The 20,369-nt window shown below is 34.4% G+C and overlaps 2 protein-coding genes across 6 annotated transcripts in view; one reads left to right on the top strand and one right to left on the bottom strand.

The window, feature by feature from the left end:
- Positions 1-4,243: 4,243 nt before the first annotated feature.
- LOC147282824 (WAT1-related protein At1g25270-like) lies at positions 4,244-11,071 on the bottom strand. The gene is made up of 7 exons (XM_086248756.1): positions 10,863-11,071; positions 10,542-10,604; positions 9,809-9,925; positions 8,682-8,946; positions 5,891-6,049; positions 5,187-5,338; positions 4,244-4,575 (listed from the first exon to the last, which is right to left on the bottom strand). Exons 1-7 carry the CDS (start codon positions 11,069-11,071, stop codon positions 4,368-4,370), a joined length of 1,173 nt encoding a protein of 390 aa, XP_086104882.1. The 3' UTR covers positions 4,244-4,367.
- A 6,176-nt stretch (positions 11,072-17,247) lies between these two features.
- Positions 17,248-20,369, top strand: part of LOC147282817 (anaphase-promoting complex subunit 6-like) — an 80,572-nt gene continuing 77,450 nt past the window's right edge. For 2 of the 5 annotated variants that reach the window (XR_015122887.1, XR_015122888.1), the window contains exons 1-5: positions 17,248-17,634; positions 17,749-17,847; positions 19,500-19,625; positions 19,797-19,888; positions 20,296-20,369. Coding sequence is in view for 3 of the 5 variants with exons in the window: in XM_086247798.1 (XP_086103924.1) it covers positions 17,810-17,847; positions 19,500-19,625; positions 19,819-19,888; positions 20,296-20,325 (264 nt within the window). In the remaining 2 variants the exon portion in view is untranslated. The remainder of the gene's footprint in view (positions 17,635-17,748; positions 17,848-19,499; positions 19,626-19,796; positions 19,889-20,295) is intronic. The other 3 variants (XM_086247798.1, XM_086247799.1, XM_086247800.1) reach the window with 2 other exon arrangements.

Here is a 20,369-nt window from a genome sequence, read left to right as displayed (position 1 = left end):
TGTTGCTTCAAATTTCAAATACCGTTGCTGCAATTCCCAGAAAGAAAAAGAGTTAAAAAAAAAAAAAAACTAACAATACTCTGCTTAAAAATAAGCCTTTACACAGGACATTTTGTTTCCCACATGATTTTTTTTTCTTTTGTTTTCATTTGCTTATCAGACAGACCAAATAAAAAATAGAGAATGGCAGAAAATGATATTAAAATAATAAAATACTTTATTTTACTGATTTTGAAACAAACTTTAGAGTAAGGCGTGACTGTGAGAGTCTTCTCCAGTATCAGCCGTGACAGTGAATCAGGGAGCGAGCGAGAGAGAGAGAGAGAGAGAGAGAGAGAGATTTACCTTCACCAGAATCAGGCGTGACTGTGCGAGTCTTCTTCTTCCTTGTGAAGAGTGTAGATAGTGAGAGGAAATGTAAGAGCAAGGCGTCGGCGGAAACCCTAATGAACCATTTCATAGGCTGCTGAACTGCTCTCTATTTATAATTTTATATGCCTGCATTTCTATTCCAGTTAAAACGTACTGCAAAAGCAGCATGAACTCGAGTGATCATTTTTCAAAATTGCAAAACTTTCCCAGTAAGACTATTATATAAAGGATGACCCACACCACACATTTTTTCTTTAAATATTTAAATGTAAGAATAAAAAAGAATGTCTTTTTTTTTTTTTTTTTGGAACTGTTTAACAAAATGACTCCAACTTAAGTGATAGAGCCTAGGGGTGGACATAAACCGATGCAACCCGACCAACCCGACCAACCCAACCAAAATGGGTTGGGTTGGTTCAGTTTCTAACACCCAATTTAGATAGGTCGGTTCATAACCCGACCAACCCGACCTCAAATGGGTTGGTTAGCGGGTTGACGTTCCAAATAACCGATCAAACCCGACCCAACCCGACCAAAAAATTTAAAACAATTAAATTAAATATTCACATGTCTAGTTTTTCATCTCACCTTGTTTAGAATGGTCAAAGGCTCAAAGCAATGAGAACTCATCTCACCTTCCCTAGTTTCATGGCCTATGTTCTTTAATATTATAATAAATTAATATTAATCTTTTACATGACTTTATTCTTTAATATATTAATATTAATGTTTCACATATATGGCTTTCTTATTTTACATGTGACTGTAATTGTTCCACTGTAAAAGCAGACATATACTGAATTGGGTTCATGTGTAGAAAATAGAGACATTAATTTTATAACTTAAAGGGAGTTTCATTCATTTATAATTTGGGCCTAAATTTTAATTGTATTTTGAGACATGCCCAAACCGATCAAACCGATCAAACCGACCAACCCAACCCGACTTTAATTGGTTTGGTTTGGTTCGGTTGTTTCACCTTCATTGGGTTGGTTTGGTTTGAAAAATCACTAACCCGAAGGCATTGGTTTGGTCTACGATTTGGAGGCTAAACCGAACCAAACCGACCCGTGTCCATCCCTAATAGAGCCAATGTAGGACTAATATTTTCTTTTGGCTAAAATAGGACCGACACTTGACTTAAGCCGCAAATGAAGATAGATCGTCACTTCAGTCTAAACATTCTTCAATTTTTTTTTTTGTGTAAAATTGTCTCCCACTCACTATTAAAAAATTAAATTGTATAAAGGAAAAAAAAAAAAAAAAAAAAAAACCTTCCCTCTCAATCCCCACCCTACCTCACTGCTACACTCCGGCCACCAACCACCCCCTCCGCGCCAGCTCCACCCCACCCCCCAAGCCAAAGACTCATTTTCCCTATTCTCTCTCTCTTTCTCTCTCTACCTGGTGAGAACACCGTTGGACCCAAAGGCTGCCGGCTGCTTCATCGACCTCCATATCAAAGGCTGGTGAAGCTACTGACACATCTTAGGTCCAATGTTGTTCATGCCCATGAGAGAGAGAGAGAGAGAGAGAGATCTCCAATGCAGGGGGTCACTAGTTAAAGTGGAGTAGTGAGGTGAGGTGGGGTTCCTCATTGGATTTTGTAATTTGTTCTTTGGTCAAAACATGTGCATGGGTACTTTCAAATTAACAAAGTTGCATTTTTAGGAGCGGATTCCAACTATGCTTCTCCATTTGGCCACATGTCACCCCAAGATCATATCACAAGTCACCACCATATCGTCGCCATGTGGCACCGACCACCCACCGTTGGCCACCATCGGACCACAGCTAGACCTTCTTCGAACTACCATCGCCATGTGTCACTCCTCTCAACACTAATGGCTATTATCGACGATTTTTTTCTTATCGATGGTGACTCAAAACCGTTAGTAATAGTTAGGGCTGGTATTTTTTTTCGAAAACCGCCAAACTGACCGAACCGGTTGGTTGGTTCAATTGTGCGGGTTTCGGTTGAATCTCGGTATACGATCAATTTTTCATTCCAACAGGTGGTTGTCAGTGTCGAGTCAGTTCTATTTTCTTGTGAAGGTATTTCAATCGACCTGATTGACATATATATATAATTTTTTATTTTTATTTTTATTTTTATATAGGTGGGTGATTATTGGTTGTCTGATTTAGGCTTCATGTGATTACCATGCACTCTACCGCACCCAATCACCCTAAACTAAAAACAAAAAACAAAAAACACACCCACCCACCCATCTTTGATCTCACTCTCTCAGTCTCTCTCGAAGCTGCACCCCCTCTCTGCATCTCTCAACCCTCTCATTCCCTCTCGATTCACCCATCTCTCTCATCCCCTCTCAACCCTCTCTGCATCTCTCATATCCCCTCTCTCACTCTTAGAAACTCTCTCACCGCCGCTGAGCACCACTACCTATGATCTCCACCACCACTACCCGAGACCTCCCCAGTGACCTCCCTCACCTTGATCGACACCCCAAAGCCCTAAACAGTGAAATCGCAAAAACCATTATGCCAAACCCTAATTTGAGCTCCAATCCCTAATTCCCTTTCTGGCTAGCTCAGTCTCTCATCTCTTTGTCTGTAATTCCCTAATTGGAGGCTTGGAGCACCATTTATTGATTTGTTAAAGTGTGCATTTAGGGTTTTGATTTTTCAGAAGATTTGATTTATTGCCATATTGCATCAATCTGTGCAATTGTGTCATGGTTGTAATTTTTTTTTGTTCACTTCGAAATTGCAGGTTGCACAAGTGCACATCAGTAGGCTACTCAAGAGTCAAGACTCTCAACTCTCAAGTACATTGTGTGCCAGTGTGCTTCGAAATTTGGTAAGTCCCATATTCTGGATTGCTGGTTTCAGTCTAAATAATAGTAGATGAAGTTGTGGAATAGTCGGAGAGCTCATTGGATACCAACACGGACCGGGATAGTCGGTGCCACCGACCACTCTCAGAATGGTATCGGATGGCATATTGGTGTTTCGACCGGCCTCGGTCGGTTGGTTAATTGGTTGGAGGCTGTCAGATTGGTTATCGATCCGATACTAGCCCTAGTAATAGTCTTTACCAATGATTTTCTATCACTAATAATTTTCCTCACAACACTATATTTTCATGATTGCTAACGGTTTGAGACTTTTAGCCGCGCCATTTCTATTGACGGTTGGCAAAATCAACGGTCAGTCTTTTTCCAACAGAACACCGTCGGTAATAATATTATTAGTGACAAATTTGGTAGTTTTACAGATGGAAAAATTTTGACCATAAGGAGATTTTTTTTTATAGTGCCATTTGTCGATCATCTCCTTTGTCCAAGCATTATGTGGCTTATTAATTTGTAGTTTGGGGATTTGAAACCCTAACCTAATACTTCAAATAATTAAGTGCATCCCACATTTGAGTTATGATAGGGTTTTGTGTAAAATTTTAGTTTTTTTTTTTTTTTTTTTAATTTTAGTTTTTATAATAGTTATATTATACTTTACAATCATGCAATGCAATGAAGTCTATAGAGTTCCATGACTAAAGAACATCAAATTGTAACACATGCGGTCACCAATTGAGTTTATAAGGGTTTATATATAAATATTTGGTAGTGTTCAATGGTGTTAAGATTTTGGGTTTAGAGTTTATTATTTTATAGTGTAGATACGCTGTCTTTGTGTATCAACATTTAAACATATAACTGTGATGGTGCAAACACAAATAAGTTATATAAGGGCTTAGGATTTAGAAGTCAGAGATTATGGTCGCAAGTCTAGAAAATAAACTATAATAATTTCATAAACAAAATGTACAACAAAAGCTCCCAAATATTTGTTAATCTAGAATTGGCCGGGGGGAAGGCTTTCTACCTACATGGCTACATTTACAACAAAAACATTATACATAATATAAACTTCTAATATATACTCCATTATTTTAGGTCTTGAGACCTCAATTTCTTCATTTTTCTTTCTCCAGTGTATCATGCTATTTCTATATGATCCTCTTTGATGAATCATGTTGAGAGAGAATTTGGAGCATTATGTTTTACGCTCTCATTGATGTTGTTGCTTTTATCATCTGGAGGCATTATAACAATTTCAGTTGTCCCAGACTCTTGAAAGCTTGTTGATGGCACCGATTGAGTCATCTTCTTCATTTCTTTTCCCTTGCCCCACAATACCGCATATAAACCGCAGACTATCAATACTGCTCCTAACACACTGTAAATGGAAAAAAAAAAAAAAAAAATTATATGCAAACAAATACACATATATACTTTTTTTCTTGACTTATTAATGTTTATGGAAAATGCATTTGAGCCATATGATTTAGGTGAACACGACTATATATAATACTTACCTTGAAATAAATTTGGGATAAGACTCTTTGCACCACTCGTTTTATATGATATTGGTACTACAACTTTAATTAAAGTGTAATTCATTCAAAGGGCCCTAGCTACCTTCTCCAATTTAATTTTTCATTCGACATTCTTTTTTATTATTTTCATTATACAGTGAAGTCTTATCATCGAACTATACGGTAATTTTAACTGTTACCAAAATCGTAGAATTATTTGATATATAAGAGTTACATAAACAAATATTTTTTTGATTTAATTAATTTTTTTACAAAAATGATCTTTAAATAATAATTTAAAAAATAAACAGTTTAATCATGATCGAGACTGTGCTGTGCTGCAGAGAGAATAATAAGAGAACGTTGAAAAGAAAGATAACTAACATTTCTCATTCATTTATATAAGTAAGTTTCACCTTTAATAAATTAAAATGATATTACTTGAAAAATAATTATAAAAGTAGTACGGTACCTTCCAAGGTGCAGCTTCTCGTCCAACAGGAAAGACCCAGCAAGGGCAACAAGCAGCAGCATGAGAGGGTTGAAAACAGATACGAACAATGGGCCTCTCATGCGTATACACAATGAAATACATGACGTAGTTACTGCAGTGGCCACAATCCCCTACAAAATAATTAATGGAATGTATATATATATGGGATTAATACCATTTTGCTCCCCAGACTATTACACTTGTATCAGTTTGCTCCCCAGACTTCTAATTTAGAAAATTAAGGACTCTGACTTTTTCAATTTTGCCAATTGAGGTTCTTTTGTCAATTTACACATTTTTTATCTAAATCTTTGAGGGCAAAATGGTCCCTTCCAATTAGATCTTATCATTTTTTCTTCATGCATCATTTTTCCTTTTTTATTTCTTGCTAAATTTTGCTTGATCATCTCGACATTTTAGATGAAAAATGTATAAATTGACGGAATAACCTTAATTGGCAAAATTGAAAAAGTCAGGGTCCTTAATTTTCCAAGTTAAAAGTCTGGGGAGCAAACTGATACATGTGTAATAGTCTGGGGAGCAAAATGACATTAATCCCTATATATATATAGATTAACTAATATTATCAAATTAATTAATATAAAAACTTGACCGATGTGATGAAAATTAATTAAGAAGAAGATCGAAGAAGAATAATAAAAAAAAATGTGATATGTACGTACCGAGTATGCGACTGTGAGAAGCCTAATATTCCAACCCAATTTCCATTGGCTCCAGTCCCTCTCCATCCAGAGGGCAAAACCAACGGCCTGGATTGACCCCATAGTTGACATTAGAGCAGTACTGGAGTAATAGCAAGGGTATCTTGCACTCATTTTACTCTATTCACAAAAAGAAAATAATTAGCTAATTAATTAAATAAATGAAAATAAATAAACACTATGTACTGTAATATTGTCAAAAGATGAAAGGAAAATTTATAGGAAATTTTCACTACTATCTCCGACATGCAAATCCAAGTTCTTGAGTAAAGATACATAGTTAAGATACATAGTTTTTAGAGGATTATGAATCCTGATGAATTATGACCATGAAGACAATTAAGATGATATTTAATTAATAATAGATAATTATCTTGATTTATATATATATGATGATTATTCTATTAATATGATTTGATTTGATAATCAAAAAATTATTTAAGGATTTAGTTGACTAAGAGGTCACTTAGAGCGAGTGGTGGAGCCAGCTAGAAAAATTGATGCAGATATGAAGGCACTAAGTTTTCTGGAGCATTGGGATAAGAAGCATTGATTTAAGACCTTTGGGATAAGAAGCTTTGATTCAAGGCCTCTCACGTTTCAAGGAGCATATTAAATTTGGGTGCATTGTATTCAAGGAGTAAAATTTTGAATTTCGCAGAAATTATCAATAAATTTTAAATTTCGACAAAAATTAGACATAAACGACGGAAATTGCTATTAAAATACGAAAAATTTTGAATGAAACTTTACCATATATTTATTTAACATATTACCTACTACATTGATAAAAAAATATTGAAGAAACCAAATTACATAGTAGGTTTCATATGATATAAGATAAATATAATGCGTGCTGGAGGTAAATACTGTTAAATAAAATTAATATATTATTCATATTCTATAATCTATACACTAAACTTTATATACTCTATATACTCTAATACTCTTTATACTCTATATATAATCTATACACTGAACCATAAACAGTGTCAAACGGGCCCAAAGTCTATAATTTATACTCTATATTCTTTAAGATATGATATAAGATATTATGGTTTAGGCCTTTTAGGGTATTTTTAATTATTTATATAAAAAAATATTAAAGTTTAAGGTTTAAAAACAACTAAATAAAACCCCAAAAAAGCTAAACCAAACCCCAAACCTTTTTTTTTCCTTTCCAATTGCCCAAGCCCCCTAATCAACCCTAAACCTTTTTTTTTTTTTTTTTTTTCTATTTCCTTTCTTTTCTTCCTTCCCATGACCTATCTTCTTTAGTTATTCCCTCTCATTTCTCTCTTCTCTCCCAGTCCCACTGCATCTCTTCTCTTCCTCCCCGATCGCCCTCTCTTCCTCCCTGATCTTTTCTGTCTCCTAGAACTATTACACAAATTTTTCATCTTCTTTAAGACCATCCATTAATCTGAGCACAAAAACCAAAACCCATTTACCAAAAACCACAAAACAGATTACTGGGAAAAAAATTGAGCTTGAAGCCATGAACAAGGGAAGAACATGGGGTGTGAGTGAAATTTCGCCAAATTTAGCCAAATATTTAGCCAAATTTCGGCGAAATTTTCGATGAAATTATCACGAAATATTGATGAATGTGTGTTAAAATTTTGATACCCCAAAAAATCGAAATTTAACTTCTTGATTGTATTAGAAGTTTTCTTGGGTTACTAAAGTTCCTATAATTATGTGTTGGCGATACATTGTTTTGGGGAGGAATTTTAGACTATTAATATCTGTAAGCCTAGACTTTCAAGGCAGCTTTTGATATGTTGAAATTAATTAACATATGAAGAGTTGTTCTCTTTCATATTGCTCTTAGTCTGGGTATTCTGAGAATTAACAGATTATGAGTTCTTTCTTGTTGTTTGCCTATTTCCGGGAATTCTTAAACTAAATGGGGATTGAGAAAACTCGAGATACTTGCCTCATTTCTTCAATCTTCAATACTGCTGCATCAGTTGGTATCAGAGCGGGATTTCGGTCGCCTAAACCGAAAATCCTGGTAAATATCTTCTCTATGGCACCAAGGGAATCGAGGAGGATGTGGTAATCAGCGTGTTCTTACTGACGAGGTGTATGAACGTGAGGAAGCTGCTAGAGTTGCACAACTGGAGGAACGATTTGAGAAGTAAAATAGTTCAAGTCTTGAAAAATTAACACAGCTAGTATAGGTAATACCCATTCACTACAAAATGCATTTTGCCCAGAAGATTTGAGATAGATGGGGCATAAATTAATATCAAGAAGGACGGAGAAGGTGACAAATGCTCCACATGCAAAGTTTATTCAAGGTCTTATAGTTTTGTCACTTTAGCCCAAGTTTTACATTTTATGCTCTCCTGCTTCATCTTATTTTTGGTTAATTCTTCATTTAAGCTTCATCATTGAGAATGAAACAGCCTAACTCACCAGCTTATTAAGGCCCCTAAATGACTTTTTATTTGGCAAATTACAAGTTTAATTTTCATGTCTAAATGAAAAGCCATAGTCACTCACTTTCGACCTTTGGTGCTCAACACCTTTCCAAAGATGGGAAAGTAATTGAAGGGAAATTTTTTTAAAAAAATTATCAACAATTGTCGTTTTTGAATTTTGAACTCGATCAAAATTTCTTTCCATAAATGCGAGATTGATCGATTGAGAGTACCCTCACTATCACTAGATCAAATGATCATCAGCTACGATTCATATAGCATGTTAATTTGTAAACTTCAGATGAAAAAATTAGTTAAATCACCTGAATAATGAGCCACAAAGCGTAGCACAAACAGCTGCCGAGAGATAGTAGAAAACCCAATAGTCGATTAGCCGATTCTGGATGTGGTGGTGATGCCAAGTGGTTGTTTGGTTGCTGACTCTTATGCAAAAGGTCAACATGTGTGGACCACATGTTGATTTCCACCCCCTTATAAAAGGTCAGAAGCATTGCTCCACCTATTCCCATTACTGTTCCCAAAACCTTAGCCTTCCCTGCTAGGCTTCCTAAATTCAATCTCTCCAACCTATTTATTTAAGGAAATTAATTATATTTGATAAATTACATAATAATCAATAACACAATTATAAGCGCAAATTAAACAACAATAATATCTCCAACTTATGGAAATTAAATTTGAAAAATATTTAGCACTCATAGCTACAACTCTAACTCCATTATTTCTTAATAATTGTTATACTTCAGAAGTCACATTAATTTCACATTAATTTGTTGACCAATAGTATCTGGACCCTTAACTAGCACATTGTTGTAAATTAATATATATTAGGCATCTTACTCAGTGGAAAAATCACTTTCAATATTGGACCAATGATTTGAGCGATAATTAATGACCAAATGAGCTTTCAAATAAAGTTATTTAAAGGATTTCTTATATGGCTCACTAGAAATTATATTTCAACCATCCAAACCGCCTATCTTTTAGGTCTCTATTTAAAAATTATTTATGCAAAAAATTAAACAAATTAGAAATTAATGAAATATCTAACTTTAATCAAATAAATTAACGAACATAATGTTAAACATTTGAAATAATGACAATTTAATCAAACGGTTAAATAGTTTTTTATTTATCTAATTTTTTGCAAAGTTGATCATTGAATTGAGACCTAAAACATAAACAATTTTGATCGTCGAATTAAAATGTGCAATGATCCTCACAATCTTTATTTACTTTTAACTGAAAAATCTCTCATTAGAAGGGGGCTTATAGGAAAATAATATCATACAAACACTTATGATATACAAACATACTTTTCACATATAGAACTTGATGAGTTCATTTTACACTCTTTAGAAAATTTTTTTGTATGTCATCCGGCGGTGTTCGTATCAAAAATTAATATATATTATATATGTTTAATTACCTGATGGAGATGGCCAAGACAAAAGTTATGGCCGGCATGAGTTGGTTTATTGCAGAAACAAATGTTGCCGATGTTAAGGCTAAGCTTTCAACGTACAAATTGTATGTCAATGATCCCCTGCAATATTTAGAGTGCATTCCATTCAAGGAAATTAATGATGTACCAATATGTGCATCTTTTCTGTATGGTGAACAAGTGTACATGGCTCTGCTTTATGAAAGGCCGATAACATACTCATTGCTAGTTGACCACCAACTGTACCCACTAAACTAAATACATGCAATTAAGCACAATAAAACAGAGCGAGCTAGCTAGCTAGCTTTATACTATTTTTGGCCTAAATTAAGCTAGCTTTATATTATTATAATAAATATCTTAATATAAAGGAGCTAAAATCAGTTGAATCGATAATTTTTTATTATTTAAATTATGTAGACAAAATTAAATAAAATCGAAATGATGTTGATATATAATAATAAACTAGTTAAATAATTTTTTATTTAACTAATTTTCTGTAAGAATGATTTTTAAATAATGGCCTAAAATATGTACGATTCTGATTATTAAATTATAAACCCAAAATATAATGTCCTAATTGGACTCCTTGAAAATTTTATCTCTTAATATACTTAGCAATCAAGATGAAGAACTCATAATTGATCATTATATATTAATTTGCATGCTGCAATTAATTTGTATAGGAAGAGAGTTGAGACGTGCGCATGCTGCTTACCCAAACAAGCCACACATAAATGCTTGGAAGAGTACAACCCAGGTGAGTTTTGGCCTCCTCTTCCTGCATTAATTCAATAATTACAATATTAATGTATTAACGTACACCAACTCATTTAAACAGAAATTAAATTAGCCAATTAATGTGGCAGTATCTCAGAATCTTGTAGCATTTAGAAATGTATATGTGTTTTTTTGCTTTTTTTTCTTTTTCTTTTTCGTTTTCTCTGGAGAGTTCTTATAATTAGTCTTTGGCATGTATGTAAATATAAGAACAATATTAAATTAAGATGCAATGAATCAATCTTACTTTGGTACGTACCTTTCAAAGAAAAGAGCAAATGGAATAAGGAAAGCGGTTGCGAAAAGGAAGCGATAGGCAATAATAACCCTTATGCTCATTGCATCATTAACAGCGAGTTTGAAGAGCACATTGAGCCCAGCAAACACAAACTGAACCCCCACCATTAACAACACTGGCTTCATCCCATACAAAGCATTCCAAATCTCACCACTACCCATCACCTTCATCATCGATCACACCTACTGTATATTTTTGCCAATATTGCACAATATATGACTGTCAATGTGTGTGTGTGTCTGTGAGAGAGAGAGAGAGAGAGAGAGAGAGAGAGAGAGAGAGGTGTTAAGGAGGAGTGAAAAGGGTAAATGAGATTTTAAGGCTCTGTGCCTCTGGCTTCGGTGCTAGTTCCCCACGTACGTCACCTTCAACTAGAAACAATAATCGGTGCATTTGTTTTGTTTTTTATTAAAACATATTTATTATAAGGGTGTCAGGATCTATGGCCTTTATTCATAATACTAGTTATGAGTTATGACACAAATTTGTGGCTCTAAAATACAAGCAGTTTTAAAGGATAGGATGAACAGTACGTGACATGGTTATTTGACTTCAAAAATAAAATAAAATAAAATAAAATATCATCTGTTTATACGTTGAAGATAATTTTAGTATTTTTATAGCCCAGTATAGAAAATAGGCCTTTTTTAAGGCAAATTATCAAAAATCAAGTCTCAAATGCAGTCTGCTTTAATGAACTTAAGTGAAAAAATGTGTTTGGCATGGAGCCCAATGCATACTATTTTTTTTTTGCGTCAGGAGAATTGCCACTGTCTGACAATGGCAATTATGTTCAACAGTGACTATTCTTTCTCACTGTGCAACAACACCAAAAACAAACAAGGCAATGTACTTATATAAATCTTATGTCTTTTTCATACATATAAATGTCCAAAAAAGCATAAAATTAACATAAAACACAAAAATTTAAGTTTTGGAGTCAAAAATCCTATTTTCAACAATTACAAACCATTGTCACTGTCCAACAGTTACTGTCCACTACTCGATCCCGACCCCAAACCAGCTTATCACGAAGCAGTCCCAATTAAGTTCGAGACAATCTTTTTGCATCATCCTTGAGCAAGGGGACAACTAGCACAGTGGCAAAAATTTCCTCCACAACGGTGAACACTCATGTTCTCAAACCTTGTACAGCAGGCACACCCTTGATACTAGATATTATGTGTTTGGGGCTGAGATATTGAGATCCAATCTCAACACCTTTAATATATTAGTCTATATGCATATATGTGTGTGTGTGTCTATATCTTGGTATTCTGTTCTTTTCTCCATGTGTGTGCTAATTATGTATGTCTTGGTGTTGATTGATCCAATTTTAAATTGTCTTAATTCGTGTATATCTTGTTTGGATCTAGAAAATCAGCAGGTCCTTGATGATCTATTTTATGCGTTTATTCTGAAATCCTTCTAGATCAATTTAATTTTCTACTTAAAAGTTGTGGAGCTAACCAATATATCATCTCATGTCTGATTTACATATAGGAAAAAAAGTTGGTTAGTTATTGTCATTAGAAATGGTTTAATTTGATGAGAACTACCCATGTCTAACCTTAAGTTTCTGATCCTAATCTGTAAAAATTAACAACCCCTCTGGCATATTGTTAGTGATGATTTTGTGTCACATTATAATGGTTGTATATGCAAGGCCGGCCCTCAGCATGGGCGGTAGGGGCGGCCGCCCAAGGCCCGACTTCTAGGGGGCCCAAAATTTTTCTTTTTATATATAAAAAATTATTGAAATAAAAAATTTTAGAAGTATCAACATTAAAAAAAAGGTGCTTCACGTTCAATTTTCTCTCCTCTGTTAGACTAATACTTTAATGCTTTTTTATTTTGACTAAGATCCAAAAATACAAATAATTTTCAAAACACCCACTTTGGGCTACCTCATTCCTGTATAGTCTACCCATTTAATTGTGCTTCCCAGTGGGTCCAGGTAATTTCCATCCGGCCTACTTTTTTTTTTTTTCCCAGTCCACTTAATTTGCTCCGTCTTATTCTTCGTTTTCTCTCCGTGTCTTTCATTTCTCACATTTCAAATATGAATTTCTCTCATTTCTCTCATTTCTCTCTCTCTCTCTCTCTCTCTCTCTCTCTCTCTTTCTCCTCGATGCATCGTCGTCTGGCCATGGATGGCGGCGAGACCCACCTCTCCATGCTCGCCTCTCTTTCATCTTCCTTCCCATGTCCTTCGATCGTCCAACCACCCAGCGACGGCGGAAAATCGACGTTGAGAAGCAGCGGCTTTCCAACCAATTTTCCGGCGAACTCGACGGTGACTCAACTCGATTATGGTACTTTCCTACTCCTCTAACCATGGGCTTTCTTTTCCCCATGGTCTTGCTTATCAATTTTGAGGAATTATGATTTTGAAATTTTAGGGTTTGAAATTGTGATTTTGCTGTGACTGTTGGTTTCTTCATATAATGTCTATCACATCCATTACAGGAACAACATGAACATTTTCGGTGAAGATCCTCCAGGTTGCGTGACTTTGAGAAACGAAGTTTTTGATGCAGGGGAAACTTTCATTTTCCTCAACACAATAGTTGCTGAGTTCTGCTATGTTTCTGTGAAGCCCGGGAATTCCCAAAAAATATTTTGAGAATTTTCCTGAGATTTTACGAAAATTCTAGAGTTTTTCTAGAATTTATTTGTAAAGGAAATTTATTTTCCTTCAAGACTGAAAGGTCTTTCGAGTAACACGCCTTCACAGGAAATGTTTTTTTTGTGTCTAGAAGACCAACGGTGCAGACCTCTTATTTTTCGGAATTCAAGAAATTATCCTTTGAATTTCAAAAGAGTCTTTAGTATTTTAATTTTCTAGAATTTAATTTGGAGTTCCCAAATATTCTGGAAAATATCAAAAGGAAAAAATTGGTGTTTTGAACCTTTAGATAATTAGTACTCACTTAGACAAGTCCGTACGATTTTTTGGAGAATTTTTCCGAGTCCTAAGCTATTTTTGACGAATTTTTGAAGAATGGATAAAAAGTGGAAAACTTGGTGCCATGTGGCGCATCATGATTGGACAACACGCTTTGACCCTAAGCCCAGCCCATGTCTCTCTCTTTTGGGCTGCACCTTTCCACTAAATGTTTGAATGATATATCATTTCTAACAAATTGTTTTGCATATTGCAACCTAGAGGCCGATTTCCAACATAAAATTTCTTTCTTGAGTCATTTTCAGGGAAATTCTTTTCCTGAAAAATCTATTTTTACCCTTTGAGATTTATCCACATATTTCTTTTCAGTCTTGTTGACAAGATGAGATTTATCCACCTAGATGATTAAAACCGTTCATTTTTTAGGTTCCTTCTCAAGGGTAATCCCTGAAAAAAATAAGCTCAATTAGTGATTGTTTGGTCATCTAAACTGTGCAGACAAATACAGTCCGTCAGATAAAATTGAAATGATGTTTGCTATAATAAACTGGCTAAATAGTTTTGGATCTAGCTGATTTTTTTTAAGGGTGACCTTTGAATGATGTTCTAAAATATAGACGGTTCCGATCATTGAATTGTAGGTCCAAAGAGGATGTTCTTACTTTTCTTAAAGTAAGGACATCTTTACTTGAAAATTTCCATATATATATATACAGTCTTTCTCTAGAGAGGATGTCTGATCTGCATTTTTCAAAATTTGTGGATGTCAACACGAAATTCCAAAACTTGCTGCAACACATTTGAACTTTAGTTATGGTGAAAAGAGCATGCTCTAGAGCTAGAAGGACTATATATATATATATATATATATATATATGCTGAACTCCCCATTTGAACTTTAGTTATGGTGAAAATTAACTACAACAAAGTTGCTTTTTAGCAACTAAACTTTTAGCAAGGAATTATTTTTCCTCACTGTAAAACATTTTTTGCTAGGAATAATTCAATTTGTCGCTCTAAGTATGATAAGTTTTGTCTCCAAACCTGTCTTAAAATTAGTGAGGAAAAGGTGGATTCGGCTGTTTCTTCGCTAAAAGATTGGCGGAAATTTTTTCCGCACCCGCCAATATTTTAGCGAGAAAATCTTGTTAAGTCATCGCTAATTAAATTTTTCGGCAACAACCTCAATTCCTCGTCATACATTTTGCAAATTGTTTTCAAAATACTTTTAATTAGCGAGGAATTATTTTTCCTCACTGTAAAACATTTTTTGCGAGAAATAGTTCAGTTTGTCGCTCTAAGTATGATGAGTTTGATCTCCAAACTTGTCTAAAAATTAGCGAGGAAAAGGTGGATTCAGCGACGACATATGTCTCGCTAAATGACCCATTGAGTAAGGAAATATTTGTTTCCTCGCTAAACGATTGGCATAAATTTTTAGCGAGAAAATCATTTTAATTTGTCACTAATTAAATTTTTCAGCGACAATCTCAATTCCTCGCCATACATTTTGCAAATTGTTTTGAAAATACTGTTAGCGAAGAATTATTTTTCCTCATTGTAAAGCATTTTTTGCGAGGAATAATTCATTTTGTCACTCTAAGTATGATGAGTTTGGTCTCCAAACTTGTCTAAAAATTAGCGAGGAAAGGGTGCATATATTCAACGACAACATATGTCCTTACTAAATGACCCATTTTTTTGTGCATTTATATGTATGTATAAGAATACGATGCGATCGTATTTCTAACTATCCGAACCGTTCATTTTTTAGCTCCCTATTCAAAGATCATCTTTGCAAAAAATTAACTCAATCGGAGATGCATAAGTTAGGTAACGATAGTCGAACATATGAACGATCATGGTTTTTCTAATGATAATCCAACGGCTAGATGAATTCCGATTTGACCTATTTTTTGCAGTGATGATCTTTGAATATGAACATAGAAAATGAACGGCTCCGATCGTTGAAATCACACTGTGATCTTCATAATTATTGAAACGACAAGGTCTCGATGAAAAAGTTAATATAATTATATTCTTTAAGTGTATTTATATGTAGAAGAAGCTCACATCTCGATCGTGTTACCAACGATCCGAACTGTTCATTTTTCAGTTCCCCATCCAAAGATCATTCATGCAAAAAATTAGCTTAATCAAAGATGTAGAAGTTAGGTACTGGAGGTCGAACGTATGAACGATCATAGTTTTTCTAATGATAATCCAACGGCTAGATGAATTCTGATTTGGCCGATTTTTTGTAGGGATAATCTTTGAGTATGGACATAAAAAATAAACGGATCTGATCGTTGAAATCACTTTGTGGTCTTTATAATTATTGAAACGATAAGGTTTCAACGAGAAAATTAATAGAATTATACTCTTTAAATGTATTAATATGTAGAAGCTCACATCTCGATCGTGCTTCCAACAATCTAAACCGTTCATTTTTTAGTTCTTCATTTAAAGATCATCTATGCAAAAAATTACTTCAATTGGAGATCTAAAAGTTAGGTACCAGAGGTTGAATGTATGAACGATCAAGGTTTTTCTAATGATAATCCAACAACTATATGAATTCCAATTTGGCCGATTTTTTGTAAGGATGATCTTTGAGTATGAACATAGAAAATGAATGGCTCCGATCGTTAAAATCACGTTGTGGTCTTCACAATTATTGAAATGATAAGGTTTCAACGAGAAAAAAGTTAATAGAATTATACTCTTCAAGTGTATTTACATATAGAAGCTTACATCTCGATCGTGCTTCAAACGATCCAAACCGTTTATTTTTTAGTTCTTCACTCAAAGATCATCCCTCCAAAAATTAGTTCAATCGGATATGTAAAAGTTAGGTACCAAAGGTTGAATATATGAATGATTATGGTTTTTTTAATAATAATCCAACGGCTAGATGAATTTTGATTTGACCGATTTTTTGCAAAGATGATCTTTAGTACGAACATAGTTAATAAACAGGTTTGATCGTTGAAGTTAAGTAACGGTGATTAATTAAAGAATAATGCTATACTTACCACATTCTTATACCACATATTTATACCATCTGACGTGTCATTACTTTATTGGACAATGTTTTTCTTTTTCTTTTTGGGTTTTTATTTTTATTTTTTAGTATCCAATGTATGAATGCCATGTAAGTTGCCACATAAGGTGTTATGAAATTATGGTATTAAAATGTGGTATATGTAGCACTACTGTTAATTAAATTGACATAATAAACGGTAAGTGTTGGTGAAAAGGAAAGTAATTAATTGCAATGTTTTGCGCGACAAAATGGATTTCGTCGCCTATGGTTTGAAAAATTGGCGGGGTAAAATTGCGCGACAAAACGAAATCCAAAACATTCCAATTAATTAATTCCATTTTCCCTTTTCTGGTTTTTCTTCCCTCTGCCTCTGCCTCTGCCTCTGTCTTTTCTGGTTCTGTATCTCTCTCATCTCTATCTGCCTCTCCTCTCTTTCACTCTCCCGCCCCCAGCCCCCCTTTCTCTCTCATCTCTATCTGCCCTGCCTCTCTTTCGCTCGCAGTCATTTTCTCCGTCGCCGTGACTGGGCTCAATCCCTCATACCGAATCCCAATCACTGGAAAAAAGATATTTTTTTCCTATTTTTTTTTTATTTGGGTTCATATATGTAATTAGGATTGACTGTTGGATTTAGGGTTCTCAGCCCCTCATCGAATGTAAGTGGGTTTGGTTACTGAGAGGGAGCGCTGTTGGAGGGCGCTGAAGAAGGGTTTTGGCTACTCCCTTCTGCCTTGAAATTTCTGCCAGCCTCATAAGCACGATGAATGCTCCAATAATCCGTCAGTCTCTCTTTCTCTCTCTCTACTTTTTATCAAAGAATTTGTTTTTTGTTTTGTTTTTGTAAATAAAATAAAATTAAGCTTGTAATTAATTGTAATTGTTATTTGGTAAAGACCCATTGCAAAGGGATTTCCCAGAAGTGATAGAGGAGTATTTGGAACATGGGGTTATGAAATGCTTCGCCTTCGATCGCCGTGGTACTCTTCTTGCTAGTAATTTTCTACCATTCTATATATTCCATTAGATTTTTGCTTTTTCTTGTTAGAGGTTTAGTGCTTTTGGTACTGTGGCTATGTGGGTATTACCAAAATTCTGAATTTGGTTGAATAAATTGTTTATTCATTAAACAGAAAGTTGTGGATTTGGTTGCACATGCATTGGGTGTAGAAACACCAATGCCATTGTACGTATATGCCACTCACCCACTTACTCATTCACTCACTCTTCTTCTTATTTGTCCTTTCTCTCATTCTCGTTTACATTGAAATTAATATAAGGAGTTCAATCCACAATTTGTAACAGATTAGGATATGGGAATGCTTATGCTGCTAAAGATGAGGGTGATCAAGCAATTCTCTTCTTTTTCTTTTTCCATTGTGATTGCTGAAATCTATTTAGGCTTTTGTTATTGTTAATGATCCATAGAGTGCATTGGAGTTGCCTCTGCATTTCTTCAAACAGTTATTTAAGTAAGGATGAGATGGCCCCCTACTTAAACCTGTTGATTTTCTACTGAATTTCAGAGACAAAGCCTACTCTCGTCATTACAATTTTCTCCTGAAGACGGATGGCTCTCATCACTCTACTCATGTTTAATTAAAAAGGTAAAAAGAAACACAAATTCAAAGTGTCCCAGTTCAAGTGTTGAACATGGTGAAGTCCTCTTACATCTCAACAAGTTTTTACTGATTTACTTTACAAACATCAAGTAACAATATATTTTTCTATGTCCTCATCAGTCATTTTCCTTTTTGTGTTTCCCAGTATGACAAAGAAAATGTTGTAGTAGCAAAATTCAGGGAACTTGAAAAAGAAAGTTGTAATAGTAACAGAATATGTACATGTAAATATATTTCGAGTTGCCTCATTTGCCCCGTGTTTAAACTGTGATTTTTTGGTTTTGAGCACTTGAAATTTTCTGCATTTACTGGTTTTTGATTCTTTGAAAGCAACATCATATTTTTCTTTATATTTTGGAAGGCTTTATTATTCCATTATGCTATACATATGAGAAATTATGGTATGATCATTCTTTTGTCTCATATATGAATCAAGTTGTGAGCATTTTGTTGCCTGTTCAATTGCCTTCACATTATAATGGATGCTTTAAATTACTAAATGAATGTGAATTCTGCTGGATTGTACATGAATTGCATTTCGTAATCTCTCATTCAACCTTGTTTTAGTTTTTACCACATTGAATTTTTCAAATATAAAATTATCTTGGTTATTTTAGTCCAAATATTTTTACTTTCATTTATGTTAATCATCTGTTAGATGTTTAGGTTTTATACTTTGGACCGATCCTAGTTTGAATTTGGTTTAGTCCTGCCAAAACATGGGCTGCTGCTTACTCCTCCATTGGATGACAGCCTCTTGGGGTTTATCCAGGCCATTATATTAGAAAAAGTCATTTGAAATGATAACACCTGGAAGGAGAGGTTGTTTGTTACTTATATGTTGCAAATTGAATGTGTTGGATTTTAGTTGAATTTCCAATTCTAGTGTTGGAGGGTTAGTATGCCCTTATATATATATTGTACTCATCAGTTAACATTTCCTCAATCAACCATGCCATGTGTTGATTTTATTGGGTATGCAATTATTGATTATTTCTTTTGGCTCTGTTCTACACGTACTATAGCAAGGCCACCAGTCTAGATGGGACCTTTCCACTTGCTTGGATAGGATATGGGAATGCTTATACTGCTAAAGATGAGGGTGATCAAGCAATGTCGGCTTATCGAACTGCTGCTCGTTTGTTTCCAGGGTAATTTATTGTATTTGTATATCTCGGTCTCTTCTCTATGGTTGACTGTTAACTTGAATTTTTTCGTCTGCCACTTGAAATATAAGGAAGAAGATATATATGGTCATGTTATTTATATTATTATTGGCTGAGCGTTAATTCGCTTATTATTCATAAATTGTCTTTTTACAGGTCTGATATTCTCTTATTCCAGGTGCCATTTACCAACTTTGTACATTGGGATGGAGTACATGCGAACCCACAGCTTTAAGCTTGCTGAGCAGGTAACTTAGATTTCTGTAAACACTTACATATTGCCAATTGTGATCTTGACTTTGGTAAGAAATGTGAAATGATTCACATCTATATCTTCATATATGGGAAGCCTGAATTCCAGTTGCACGCTTCCTTCATGACTCGCTACCTTATCTCAACCATTTAAGTGTCAAAAACAGCCCTTTATATCAAAAGATTAATTTAAAAATTTTGAGAGTATAATGGGGAGTACGAGAATTGGATAACTACTCTAGAGGAGTTTGCGTTGTTCATAAGCACCTATATTTGGTACTGTTTTGCTTTTTGTGGAGGTTTTGCCTTTATTCCTTACTTTTTGTTTTGTTTTGTTTTTGTTATTTATATTAACATTTTAAATTATGTTATATTAATGAAATCTATTGTCAATTTTGTGTAGGTGAGACGCATTCATCAACTGGAGAGTTAAAGTTACTATAGCTTCGAAGCATATTCGTTAGCTAGTCATCAGTT

The sequence above is a fragment of the Dryas octopetala genome, chromosome 6 (assembly GCF_963921425.1).
Source record: "Dryas octopetala chromosome 6, drDryOcto1.1, whole genome shotgun sequence".
NCBI lineage: Eukaryota > Viridiplantae > Streptophyta > Magnoliopsida > Rosales > Rosaceae > Dryas > Dryas octopetala.
This window is presented reverse-complemented; position numbering and strand designations above follow the sequence as displayed.